This window comes from Phasianus colchicus, chromosome 21 (assembly GCF_987193195.1).
Source record: "Phasianus colchicus chromosome 21, bPhaCol1.hap1.1, whole genome shotgun sequence".
NCBI classification, from domain to species: Eukaryota; Metazoa; Chordata; class Aves; order Galliformes; family Phasianidae; genus Phasianus; species Phasianus colchicus.
In genome coordinates this window covers 9,801,988-9,815,749 of record NC_143456.1, presented here as the reverse complement: position 1 = coordinate 9,815,749, position 13,762 = coordinate 9,801,988, and the positions used below count along the sequence as shown (strand labels likewise).

General features: G+C 42.4%; 1 protein-coding gene across 4 annotated transcripts in view; it reads left to right on the top strand.

Moving 5' to 3' along the window:
- Nucleotides 1–13,760, top strand: part of NF1 (neurofibromin 1) — an 83,016-nt gene extending 69,256 nt beyond the window's left edge. For 3 of the 4 annotated variants that reach the window (XM_031591443.2, XM_031591442.2, XM_090122555.1), the window contains 8 exons: nt 88–245; nt 1,216–1,338; nt 2,034–2,161; nt 2,865–2,965; nt 3,614–3,756; nt 3,893–3,939; nt 5,561–5,777; nt 8,181–13,760. In XM_031591443.2, coding sequence (XP_031447303.1) covers nt 88–245; nt 1,216–1,338; nt 2,034–2,161; nt 2,865–2,965; nt 3,614–3,756; nt 3,893–3,939; nt 5,561–5,777; nt 8,181–8,323 — 1,060 coding nt within the window. In that variant the 3' untranslated portion in view covers nt 8,324–13,760. Of the gene's footprint in view, nt 1–87; nt 246–1,215; nt 1,339–2,033; nt 2,162–2,864; nt 2,966–3,613; nt 3,757–3,892; nt 3,940–5,560; nt 5,778–5,994; nt 6,046–8,180 lie in introns of all 4 variants that reach the window. The other variant, XM_090122557.1, reaches the window with a different exon arrangement.
- The last annotated feature ends 2 nt before the right edge of the window (nt 13,761–13,762 follow it).

Below are 13,762 nucleotides of genomic sequence, written 5' to 3'. Positions count from 1 at the left end.
TAATAAAGGATACTTTGGCTAGCTGAAAAATTAATGTCTGAATATGCAAAAGTTTTAAAGATTTTCTTAATTTCTCTGCACTTTCAGGACACTAAAGGAAAATCAACCGTGGTCATCACCAAAGGGCTCGGACAGACATCTGGCTGCCAGTTACCCAACAGTGGGACAGATAAGCCCTCGAACACGAAAGTCCATGAGTTTGGATATGGGGCAGCCTTCGCAAGCAAACACTAAAAAGCTTCTAGGTTATTAAGATGCCTAATTTACTAATTTGTCTACAGGATACTCCATGAAACGTTACTGGAGAAAAATTATACTTGTATTTGTTTTTACTCTAAGTACTTATTCCTGATTCAGAGAAATACACATGATTTCTACAAAATGGGAAGAGAGGACACTACAATTGAAGAGGAATAATTTGGTTTGCTTTGATCAGGAATATGGGAAATGTTACTCAGAATATGCATGCTGAAGTGATTTTAAAAAAATAATAATAATTCAGATACTTAAGGTTCATAGTGCCAGTTTTCTGGGGAGCAGACTCTTTGGCAGGGTCTGTTGTGTCAGACCAAGGACCAATGGTTTCAAACTACAAGAGGGGAGATGTAGTTTGGATATAGGGAGGAAGTTCCTTACAGCAAGGATGATGAGGCACTGGAACAGGTTGCCCTGATAAGTGGTGGTGCCCATCCTTGGAGACAATCAGGTTTAGGCTGGACCAGGCCATGAGCACCTGGTGGAGCTGTGGATGTCCCTGTTCGTTGCAGGGGGGTGGGACAAGATGACCTGTAAAGGTCCCTTCCATCTCAAAACATACTATGATTCTGTGAAAAGAGTTCTCCACATAACTTGTACATAAGTGTACATGGAAGAAGAGAGGCATTTCTTTCATTACAATCCTGTTACTGCTTCCTTTTCAGTAATCACATTTTGGCATGTTTATTCAATGTGATGTGTTGACCAGGAAACCATAGCATGCCCACAGCTTACATACTTGAATAAACTGCATGCTATTCTCATATGCATTGTGAAGCATTTTGGAAACTGTGATGGAGAGCGGCATGGTGTAACCATAATTTCTCTACCATCTCTGAAAATGTCCCCAGATTCCTATTGATATGTTGCAGATAGGATAGTAGGTTGGCCAGACAATCAGAAATATTAAAGTATGGATTTAGGTTTAATGTTTTTAATTTCCTGATAAATTGTTTTTAGGTACAAGGAAAAGTTTTGACCATTTGATATCGGACACAAAGGCTCCTAAAAGGCAAGACATGGAATCTGGAATCACAACGCCTCCCAAAATGAGGAGAGTAGCCGAAAATGATTATGAAATGGGTGAGAAACAGGACTAACATTTTCAGAATAACACTAATTATAAATGCTTTGTATTTATATACAAAGGATTATTTCCAAATTCAGTGTTTATTTGCTTAGGTTACTACAAGGTAAGGGAGAAATATCTTAATAATGGCTTCTGGAGAGTGTAGTCTTCCATATCTCTGGCAATTGAGGTTTGAGTTAGAGTTGCTCAGTTTGTAGGCGCAGAATAAGGGGCAGCTATAAAGTACCATATACAGGAGTGAAATAAGTAAAATTTGGCTTTTTATGGCTTACTGAGCCCTAGCTGCAGATCTTGCAAGTGGAATCTGACATGATGCCTAGAATGCCTCTCTTCATCTTCTCCCACATCTGCTTCCTGTGACCCCATCCCCAATTGCAATGCAAGACCAGGGTTCTTCTGTTGTATCTGATGTCAGTCTGCTGCCTGACCCTGAAAACATTACTTACCACCCCTGGGCCTGTATTTCACTGAATAGGAAATTGGGGTTATTGTTTGCCATTTGATAATACATCCCATGTGACAGTCTAGCTCTGCTAGTATTACAGCATAATTGTTGCTTTTTTATACTTTATGAAAATTCTGGTGAACTCTGAAGTTTGCATATAATTGAGCTTGTTATGCAAAATCTAATTCTGTTTTGGTTTAGGTTTATTTTGCTTTCGATTAGTTGGTCTTTTTTATTTGGCAGAAACCCAGAGAATATCACCACAGCAGCACCCCCATCTCCGAAAAGTTTCTGTTTCTGAGTCAAATGTTCTCCTGGATGAAGAAGTTCTGACTGATCCAAAAATTCAAGCGCTGCTGCTTACAGTTCTTGTAAGCCTTCTTTCTGTGTATTATTGTGTGTTACTTTCTGATTTTCTTTCACTGGCCAAAGAAATGTTCCTTGTGGTACTTCATGAATTAGAATGCATTGTGCCACTCTACTCTTTTGCTGCTTTCCTTCACACTTCCTAGGAATCAGTCTTATAAATCCATTTAAAAAAAACAACGCAAGGGGAAATCTGGAATTTCCATGATTCTATATTGTAGTTCAGAACATGTCTAACAATTGATTCTTTTTCCTGACAGAATTTTACTACAAACTGATTTTATATAACAAGAAGCTATTCTTATGTATTACATATTTTAAAAGTTAGGAAGAAAAAATTGCTAGAATACCAGCGCAATTCAATTTAAACCTTGACTAAATTGTAATGTAGCAACCAGTGTGTAAGTGCTTTCACCAGGTACAACAATACACTTTGCACTCCTGTTATAATGCAGAAAGACTGAGTTGCACAGTTTTGTCAAAAACTGATTAGCTAATTTTGGGCCAAAATAGAAGCTGTTATCCAACTGTTCTTATTGTTTCTCATGACATAAAAAAACTTAATGTCTTCAGATTAATCTTCTGTAATGCTGCTTCTTCTGGAACCTGAAATCTTAAAAACCTTAAACTACAGTAACAAGCGAAAAAGCCTGTAACTACTCAGCCTCCCTGAGAAGCATGCTGATTTAGTCCTTTGCATTATCACAGGCAACGTTAGTGAAGTACACTACTGATGAATTTGACCAGCGGATTCTATATGAATATTTAGCAGAAGCCAGTGTTGTCTTCCCAAAGGTCTTTCCTGTTGTGTAAGTATCTAAAGCTGTTTGTGATGATTCTGTATTTGGCATTCCTATAAAATGTCTCTGGACCAGGGCAAGCACGTGTGAGGTGCTTTACACATTTGTACGTTATGAGCAGCAGTCTGTCCTTTGCTTCAGACAGATGTCCATCACAGCTTGGGAACATTATGTTTACTTAACATAGGGGAAAAAGGAATGTTCTAGGGGAATGGGCATCCTCACATAGCACTGCTACAGGTGGTCCTCTGGCACACGTCTGGTTTCTGGGCAGGTTGGCAGAGCAGCCAGTCTGTGACTGCCTGTCTGTGCAGCCATCCATTCCTCCCAAAAGCTTTCAGTATCACTGCTGCCATTTCGGTAGTCTGGTGACTTAGTGTGGCTTTGGCATTTATTTGGTACTGTGGAAAATTACTTTTTAAGTGTATAATCAAATAACTTTTTACTCATCTAGTTTTCTATAGAAGTCAACATATACAGTTTTATATAATTTTGTACCAGATAGACTCAAATTTTTTAATCAGTAACCCAAGTGCATATCAAAACTGATACAAAGTGTACTTCAGGATACTCTTTCAATGTATTTTTTTTAGATATGGGTTAGAAAACTGTGTATTTATCTTGCAGAAAAAGATAATCCACTGTTCTTCTCTTTAGGCATAATTTATTGGATTCCAAGATCAACACCCTTTTGTCGCTGTGTCAAGATCCAAATTTGTTGAATCCAATTCATGGGATTGTTCAGAGTGTTGTCTACCATGAGGAGTCTCCACCCCAATACCAAACTTCTTATCTACAAAGTAATTTTTTTTTTATTGCTGAATTCAAAGTTAGATATCCTAATGAAAATGCCTTCGCAAAAGAGTTGATCGGTTTTGTTGTGTGGATTCTCTCTGACCTCATAAAACCTTCATAACATTCAGTTTGTTGTTGTAGGTTTCGGATTTAATGGGTTGTGGAGGTTTGCTGGCCCATTTTCCAAGGTAAGAGATTTACCTTGGATTTTTTTTTTACCTTTGTTCTCTTTATAAACCACGCTGATGGTCCAGGTATGATGCAGATAAGTGATAAATGACAAAACTTACACCAGCAACTCAGTAACATAAGGGTCACTTTTATGGCTAGAAGTTTTTTAGCCTGCAGCAGCTATTTTGATGAACTCAATAAGGTAAACTTACTGAAGCTGGATAAAAGCAGTCAGGTGGTAAATACAGCTTTTCAGCACCCCGAAGTTTGTAAAGACTCCAAAGACATGGATTATTATTCAGAAACTCTGGTTTGTTGTCTCGAGAGGCTAGAAAGGTGGGCCCAGATGAACCTGATGAGGTTCAACAAGGCAAAGTGCAGAGTTTTGCACTTGGGCTGGAGGAATCCCAGGCATCCCTACAGACTGGAAGGAGCGGTCCTTGAGAGCAGCCCTGTGGAGAGGGACCTGGGGGTCCTGATAGATGAAAAACTTAACATGAGCCAGCAGTGTGCCCTTGTGGCTCGGAAGGCAAATGGTATCCTGGGCTCCATCAAAAGAGGGGTGGCAGCAGGGACAGGGAGGTGATTGTTCCCCTCTACTCTGCTCTTGTGAGGCCCCATCCGGAATACTGCGTCCAAGTCTGGAGCCCGCAGTACAAAAAGACAGGGAGCTGTTGGAGAGGGTCCAGAGGAGGGCCACAAAGATGATCAGGGGACTGGAGCACCTCCCCTATGAAGACAGGCTGAGGGAGCTGGGCTTGTTCAGCATGGAGAAAAGAAGGCTGCGGGGTGACCTCATTGCAGCATTTCAGTACCTAATGGGAACCTACAGAGGGGAGGGGAATCAACTCTTTGAAAGGGTGGATAACTGCAGGATGAGGGGAAATGGTTTTAAGTTGAGGGAGGGGAGATTTAGGTTGGATGTCAGGGGGAAGTTCTTTACAGAGAGAGTGGTGAGGTGCTGGAACAGCTGCCCAGAGAGGCTGTGGATGCCCCGTGCCTGGAAGTGTTCAAGGCCAGGTTGGATGGGGCCCTGGGCAGCCTGGTCTTGCATTAAATGAGGAGGTTGGTGGCCCTGCATGTGGCAGGGGGTTGGAGATTCATGATCCTTGAGGTCCCTTCCAACCCTGGCCATTCTGTGATTCTGTTGTCCTTATTTTACTGTTTAAGAGTTTAAATCGTTAAGAGTGATAATTCCATAAGGACAAATTCTATGTTACAACAGAAGAAATAAAACCATTGACCATCTGTGCTCCCATTTGTTGCTTCTAGTCATTGCTACAAAAAATACATGAGCAGAGTAGCAGTGTTCTGGCAGTAGGCTTTGGGGGGCACAAGTAATACTCCTAATAACATTTTAAGTTTGGTTGCTGTGAACTTTATGAATGGAACAGCCCCCTCCTCTGGCTTTGTAGTTCTTAGATGTACTGAAATTACATCTGCGAGTGCTCTGTAGTGTTGCATTTAGATTAATCTGGGAAGGACCACAAATGGATTTTCACACATAGTTGCCTCCAAATGCCTTTTATAAATTTCAGGCAAAAGCATTGAAAACTTACAGTGAGTTAGGGGTGAAACTGATCGACAGTAAAGAAGGAGGAAGTGAACCAACCTTTTTTTTCCCCCCATCACTCACAGCAAACACAAATTCCAGACTATGCTGAGCTCATAGTGAAGTTTCTTGATGCCTTGATTGACACGTATTTGCCTGGAATTGATGAGGAAACCAGTGAAGAATCTCTCCTGACACCCACATCTCCGTATCCTCCCGCAGTGCAGAGCCAGCTTAGCATTACTGCTAACCTTAACCTTTCCAATTCCATGACCTCGCTCGCAACTTCCCAGCACTCCCCAGGTCAGTAGCAGTTGCGGTACTTCATAGGTAAGGATGTGTACTGAATTTATACGGCCAAGTACTCCATCTTGTTATGTTTTTAATGTGTTTACACATCAAACATGATTGCATTCTTGCAATTGCATTAAATGTTTTGTCTGTCATCTCTCCCCACCCCATTCCCCTTGTCACGGACATTATTCACTTACGTTTTTTCTTTCATTCTGTGTTTGTAAAGCTTCTCTGCCTTGCTCTAAATCTGCAGTTTTCATGCAGCTTCCTCATCAAGGTACTCTCTACTTCCATCATATTTGCACGAGATGCTGCTTGATCTGCTTTAGGGTTGGGCTTGTGGCATGAGAAGTGGTTTACTAATCCTGGACACAGGAATGGCTTCAGTGTAAGTGCTAAGCTATTGCATTTCTCATCTGATGCTAGTAATATTTAATGGTATAGCGGCAAAGGTCACTCACATCTTCAAGAGTAAGATACATTTGGTAATAGAGAAGTGGAAGCTTGGTATGTGAAAATATTCTGCTGCACATACTAAGCTAAAATGTAAAACTATTTCATGAGCTCTTTAGTTTCACAGGTCAGCTTCAGCATCATTTGCACACTGCCAGGAAACAGACACAAATCCTTTGGACTAAATTGCAGCAGGCAGAGGGTTAAAAAAAATGAATTCTCATCAGCACCATTTGATTTCTGCTTCTGTGTGGAAAAATAAATAAATAAGACTGCAAAAGACTTTTTTTACTCACCTTGCAGGTTGCTTCCTGTTCTCATCATAGCTTGTGACTTCATGAGCTCACACACACACGGAGCAGAAGGACAGCAGCCCACAGACAGCTTCTGAACGCAGTTTTGATTTTCACTGTAACTGTGTGAAACAGTGGAGTGTAATCACTATTCTTGTGCCAATGAGAATCAATTTGTTAGAGGGATGAAACATAAAAGTGTGGGAGATACTGTTTGTAGTGACAGGATTTTGCTCCAACCTTTTCATTTGCTGTCAGACATCCTAATTTTTGCTGCTGGTTATACTTTGAGCCTCTCCCATTAACATACCATTCCTACTACTCATTCCAATGCTGCACATGTACTGTAAGTGTTTAGTGTTGTTAAACGTGCCTCAAGCATACTCATTTTGTTGTAGCAGAAGTAAACTGACAGCTGCACGAAGATGCTGCCACACGAGTGATTAACTCAAAGTAGGGTTAGCATAAAAGTAATGACTGATTGAAAGCACGTCTGCACTAAGACATTTATGTCTTCAGATGACAGACTGTATCCCAGAGATGGAGAGCAGTGGCTCATACCCAATCATGTGCTGTCATCATGTCAGCATGAAGTTAAACTGGTGGGGTTTGTTTAGGCTGGTTGTTTGATGTGATTCCTTTAGCACAGCACAGTAGAATTCGTCTAAAGCTTTTAGGAGAATATGTGCACTGGGGTAGAAATCCTGGCTGGTTTCATCCTCGCCTTCTCCCTCCTGCCTCTGTCTGGGAGAGCAACACTTTTGCAATAGCAGTCATGTATATTTCCAGACTCATGTCTTGTCAGTGATTGTGCAATTATGTCCAAGCTTTGGCCCTAGAGTTTCTTTATTCTTGATTTGGGAGGGTGTCTTTTGAGGGTATGGATGGAGCATTTTGTTTTCAAGTACCCTTGTTCATTTTGCCCACAAATACATCAGAGCACGTGCTCCTGCAAACGAGCAGCCTCGTGCACAGCCAGCTCTGACACTGCTGTCAGCTGCAGGGTGTTGAGGCAACTCCAGAGCAGAGCAGTCTGCCCTCCCTCCTGAACTGGACCTGAGTCTCACTGCCCTGTTTGTTACTAGTGGAATTTCAGGAGTATTTGCAGTGACTTTTCCTGTCCTTACGAAGGTTAGCACAGGGAAGTGTTGGATCTGGTCAGCAGCTGTGCTTTCTGAGCTCAGAGTTATACATTTGATCTGAAAAAATCATTCTTCATATTACAGTACTGCAATAAAACAGCTGCATCAGATCTCTCATTTGCGAGTCATTGTCACCAGTAAGGCTGTGTTACTTCTTGCCAGGAGAATTACGAGTTATTTTAAATATTTTGTTAGTTGGATGTCTGAGGTGCTTTCCCAGCTATAGGGCAGCACTGCTGGCTGCTTGTGTTCCCAGAGGCTGTCTCCTCACCGCCACCTGTTCGCATGGCAGACCTGGGTTGTATCCTGAGCACAGTCACCGAGTGCCGCCTGTGTCGCCGTCGCCCGGCCCCGCGAGGTCCGGCAGGGTGCCTTGATTCTGGCATCGAGGGTGTCACAGTATTTTGTACCGTGAAGGCACTTCCATGCTAACCTGTTCGTTTGCAGAAACGTCTGTTGTTATGGTGCTGAGTCGCAGGGTGGCAAAGCAGCGAGGCTAACACTTGGTCTGTGTGTTTCCCCAGGGATCGACAAGGAGAACGTGGAGCTCTCGCCCACCGCTGGCCACACCAACAGCGGGAGGATGCGCCACGGCTCTGCCAGCCAGGTGCAAAAGCAGCGAAGTGCTGGCAGCTTGAAACGTCACAGCATTAAGAAGATTGTGTGAAACTTGGGGCTGGTTTTTTTGTTTAATTGGGTTTTTTTGGTTTTTTTTTTTTTGAAACTGACTGACGTACGTGGGCCTCTTGCAAAGGGCCCCCCACCAGTTGTGATGCTGCACTTAATTTTTCAAGTTCCCATCCTGTCAGCCATGTTGCCAGATGATCAACTCCTGAAACATTGCCTCAATTTTAATGCCTTCTTTCTTTTTTTCTGTTTTTTTTTTTTTTTTTTTTTAATTTAAGCCAGTGTTTCAGAACCACTTGTAGACCCTGAAGGACTTTGTAGGCGAAGGAGATGTGAGTTCTTTAACACTGCGGAACCTTGTCCAAATATGAAAGCCATTTCCATAGACGGTTCTACCTTGCTTCTGTGATTCGCCTTGTTTGTTTCTTCTATAAAGGAAAGTGTTAATACTTAATCCTGTTTGCACACTTCTCAAGGTAGTGGCTTTATGAGCCAGGGGAAGTTACTATTATCCTGGTTTTAATTCAAACCTGTAGGAATTTTAGCTGTGGACTTTTTTTTACCATGCTTAAAAGAAAGTTAACAATAGCTGCAGTACAATGAGCTTAGCCAGAATTGGTTGATTAGATTAAATTCCTAGTAATTAGCAATAAATTGAGAGGACAAGGAGGCTTCATGAGTCTCTTCATTCCCCAGACCATAGCTTCAAACACTTGGACTGTATATGGACCAGACTGGATAAACTGTCTTTTCCAAAGTTTTTTTTTTGTTTTTGTTTTTGGTTTTTTTTGTTTTTTTGTTTTTTTTGCTGTACTTTAACTGCACTATAAAAGCTTGTACAGTAGAAAGACAAGGGACGTAGTAGATGAGGGAAAAGCTGTTGATGTAGTCTACCTAGTCTACCTACCTGATCTAGTCTACCTACCACTTCAGCACAGCCTTTGACACGGTCTCTCACGGTATTCTTCTGGGGAAACTGGCTGCCCGTGGCCTGGACAGGTATACCCTGCTTTGGGTAAGGAACTGGCTGGAGGGCCGTGCCCAGTGGGTAGTGGTTAATGGAGTGAAGTCCAGCTGGTGACTCCTTTCAAGTGGTGTCCCCCAGGAGTTGGTTCTGGGGCCCATCTTGTTTAAAATCTTTATTGATGACCGAGATGAGGGGATCCTCAGTAGGTTTGCAGATTACACCAAGTTGGGAGGAAGTGTCGATGTGCCTGAGGGTAGGGAGGCCCTTCAGAGGGATCCAGATAAGCTGGATCGCTGGGCTGAGGTGAATGGGATGAGGTTCAACAAGGCCCAGTGCCGGGTCCTGCACTTTGGCCACAACAACCCCATACAGAGCTACAGGCTTGGGGCTGAGTGGCTGGATGACTGTGAAGAGGAAAGGGACCTGGGGGTGTTGGTTGATGCTCGGCTGAACATGAGCTCAGTGTGCCCAGGTGGCCGTTAGGGCCAACGGCATCCCGGCCTGCATTGTGGCCAGCAGGAGCAGGGAGGTGATCATCCCCTGTACTCAGCACTGGTGAGGCCGCACCTCGAGTGCTGTGTTCAGTTTTGGGCCCCTCACTACAAAAAAGACATTGAGGCCCTGGAGCGTGTCCAGAGAAGGGCAACGAAACTGGTGAGGGGTCTGGAGCACAAGTCCTATGAGGAGCGGCTGAGGGAGCTGGGATTGTTCAGTCTGGAGAAGAGGAGGCTCAGGGGAGACCTCATTGCTCTCTACAACTTCCTGAAGGGAGGCTGTGGTGAAGAGGATTTTGGCCTCTCCTCCCAGGCAACAAACAGGACCTGAGAAAATGGCCACAAGTTGTACCAGAGGAGGTTTAGGTAGGACATAAGGAAGAACTTTTTCTCTCAGTGGTCAGGCACTGCAATGGCTGCACAGGGAGGTGGTGGAGTCGCCGTCCCTGCAGTGTTCAAGAGGCGCCTGGACGAGGAGCTGTGAGATGTGGTCTAGTGCTTGTGGTAGCAGTGGTGATGGGAGGACGGTTGGACTGGATGATCTTGTAGGTCGTTTCCAACCTTGTGATTCTATGATTCTAAGAAAACCATCAAGAACTGACTATTACAGTGTCATTATAGCAGTGTTTAAAATTTATTGCTTCTTTCTTCCATTTAACATATGCTTTAGTTTTGCCCTTCTAACAATGCACTCTTTCGAGAAATTCCTGGCAGAAGAACTATTGGGATACAAAGGGGAAAATTCTTGTTTGGCAAAGCTGCTTTTGTGCTGTCCAAGCAGTGATATAAAAACAGTAATGTTTGCTCAAGGTACACAAATTTAAAAGTAACTGACATTTTGTCAAATCCAGGTTACGTTTGAATGTTTGCAGTGCAATTTCTGCTGTCAGTACAGACATTTGCAATCAAACTTTTCTTGCAGAACTTTCAAGGGGTTTTAGTTTGTAAGGGCTCGTACTTGGGGGTTATATGAAACTGAAATTGCTATCACTGTGAAAGACTTGTCAGCCACAGTAGTGCATTAGCAATGGGGACTGTGATAATATGCTGCTATGTTGAATGGCGTGTAAAGATGTAGCACTGGGTGCTACAGGCATTACCTGCACGGACTGAAGATGTGCAGAGCGTTGGACCTCAGAGGTGGATGGGCATTCTGACAAAGGCCTGACATCCAGGTGCTCACTGTAGGGCTAAGCAAATCTACTGCTAAAGAACAGTTAACTTCCTAGATTCAGACCTTTGTTGTATGTTAGAAGTTAACAACTGATAAATGGCTTTAGAAGGGAAAAAAAAAAGTATATCCACTATATGAAAAAAGTAAAATCCTCTAGTGCAATTTTGTTAGTGGCTTTCAGTAAATCAAACTCCACAGCTAAATTATTAGAGAATGGTACAATTATAAGTGTTCAAATTTTATTGATATAGCACATAATTCACGTGTATCCACACAGTAACAATGTAACATTTATGTAAATAAAAATGCCTTTATTGTATTGATTCATAAAATAACAATTCTTCTAATTTGTTTACAGTCCTGGAAGAACTATGAACACAAGCTTAATATGCAAATAATTTGCCAAAACAATATGAAAATGTAGAATTAGCAATCTTGAAATAGAATCATTGGAAAAAATACAAAGACTTGTGCAATTAACCACATTTTTTTACTCTTGATTGTGTAGGAGCTGCAGTAGAATCGTGATTCCTGAACTGTTAGATCTACGGAAGGGTTACAAGGCTAGACTTAAATTAAGGAATAGAGCAGTGACTTGTGCCATGTTTTTCAGCTGCTATGCATTTGTAATTTTGGGAGTCACTGATTTAAAAACCTTTTTCATCTCGTACATCAAATTGCTAATAGCTTCTTATCGCTGTCGGTTTGCACCTGATTATCCTGAACCAAGCTATTTCCAGCCCTTTCTGTTTTGCTGAAGACAATGAATTGTAGAAACCTATAGAGTTATTCCCTCCACAGGTGGAAGGAAAAAAGAATCTCTTGTAATTTACTGATACAAAAAGTTAATGTTCAGTTGTTTCTCTGTGAGAAAATTTTCTTTAAAAATAATTCCAGATGAACTGCCAGCTCTGCTCTGTTTGGACTGAGTGCGTTTGAGAGCAACTCTTCTAATATTTTGCATTGCCTCTATAAAAAATGCATCATGAAATAAGAACTAATGCATTCTTACAGCTATGAGTATGGTGAAACCAAAATTACCTTTTCAGTGAGAACTAGAAATGACAAGTCGGCAAAGTTTAATTTGTTCTGTTTCTTGGGGAGGAGTCATTTAACGTTTTCTCTCTGTAGTTCAGTGAGGTGACCCGAACTTTCAGAGCAGGGGTGTCAAACATTTTCGGTAAAAAGAGCTGAGCTTGAGTGTAACTGGAGACACAGAACCGTAGAATGGTTTGGATAGAAGGGCCTTAAAGCTCACGTCGCAGCCTCTGCCATGGTGGGGCACCTCCCACCAGCACAGGCTGCCCAGGGCCCACCCAGCCTGGCCTCCAGCACCTCCAGGCATGGAGCACCCATAGCTGCTCCGGGCAGCCTGTGCCAAGGCCTCACCACCCTCACTGTGAGGAATTTTTTCCTTTTACCTGGTCCAAGTCTACCCTTTTAGTTTAAAGCCCTCATACTCCCAGGCATTCCTTTCCTGCAGCCCCAAGGACCGCTGTGAGGTCTTCCAGAGCCTTCTCCAGGCTGAACAGCCCAACTCCCTCAGCCTGACTCCATAGGAGAGCTGCTTCAGCCCTCCTCTGAGCATCCTCCTGGCCTCTTCTGGACTTGCTCCAGCAGGCCCATATCTGCCTTTGGGGAGCCCAGACCTGAATGCAGTACTCTAGGTGGCCACAGTCGACAGCAAAGATGTAATTCAGGGCTATGTTTGCCCTGATACACAGCAGCACCAGGGTTTAGAAAGTTTGTGCTTAGACCAAGGGGGAAAACGCCTTCCTTTCATTCGTAAACTCTGATTAGTATGTGGTTGGTCAGTGCCTTACTGTCATCCATCACTATGAAAACTTGCTCCCTGCAATAGCCATTGCTATTGCTTTACTTTTTTGTTTTCTTTCTCATATCCTCCTTTATTTGCTCCCTTTTCCTGTTCTGCATATTCTGTGTCCTGCTCTGTTCATTCCTGTGAGAACCGCTCTCCATTTCTAACCCAGCCTCTTTCAGCCCTCTCCTCATCCTGTCATTCCACTGATGCTAGTGATCAGCAGTTAGTTGCTGGTGACAATGCTTCAAGAACAGGCTTGACACCTGATGTAAGAAGTGGGAGACTCCCAAGTTCAGACCTTCCAGTCACTGTTTCAGGCGGCGCTCAGCACTGCACAGGCTGCCCTCATCATGGTCAGAGGATCAGCTCTGCAGCCATGCAGTCTGTGTACTTCAGAATGAAAACTTAAATTCAGAAAAATCTGATTGTAACACGTGGACCACGTAGCTACACTATGGGGACTGTATGTTTGACACCCCTGTTTTAGAACATGCTATCCATTACGTACTAACTACAGTTAAGTACTGTAAAGATGATTAACATTTTGTGTTTGTATTTTCCCTGACTTAAAGATAATTCAGTAGTATTTGAATAGTACATAACCTACCTGTTAATTATGCCAATGTTTCTGCTTTAATGTGCATGAAGTTTCCAGGAATAGGAAACCTTTCAAATAAGTATTGTGGACCGAGCACTTGGGAGCATTCCAGTGCTCTCTTCCTAAATGGGTTGTAGGTTTTAGGGCTCTTTCTGTTTCATCCTAAATTTAATTTTTACAAATGTAATGAAGCACGTCTTACTGTTATGCAACAAACTTACCACAGAAAGTCACTTTTAGTGTTGGTCCCACCATTTTTTTTAATGCAGTATATTCACCTGTAAATATTTTTTGTGTAAAATTTGACAGAAAAGTATATTTACTACACTGTAAATACATGTGACAATATATTGTATTATTTTGCTTTTTTTGTAAAGCAGTTAGTTGCTGTATATGTATAACATACAAATTTGATTATTCTAGT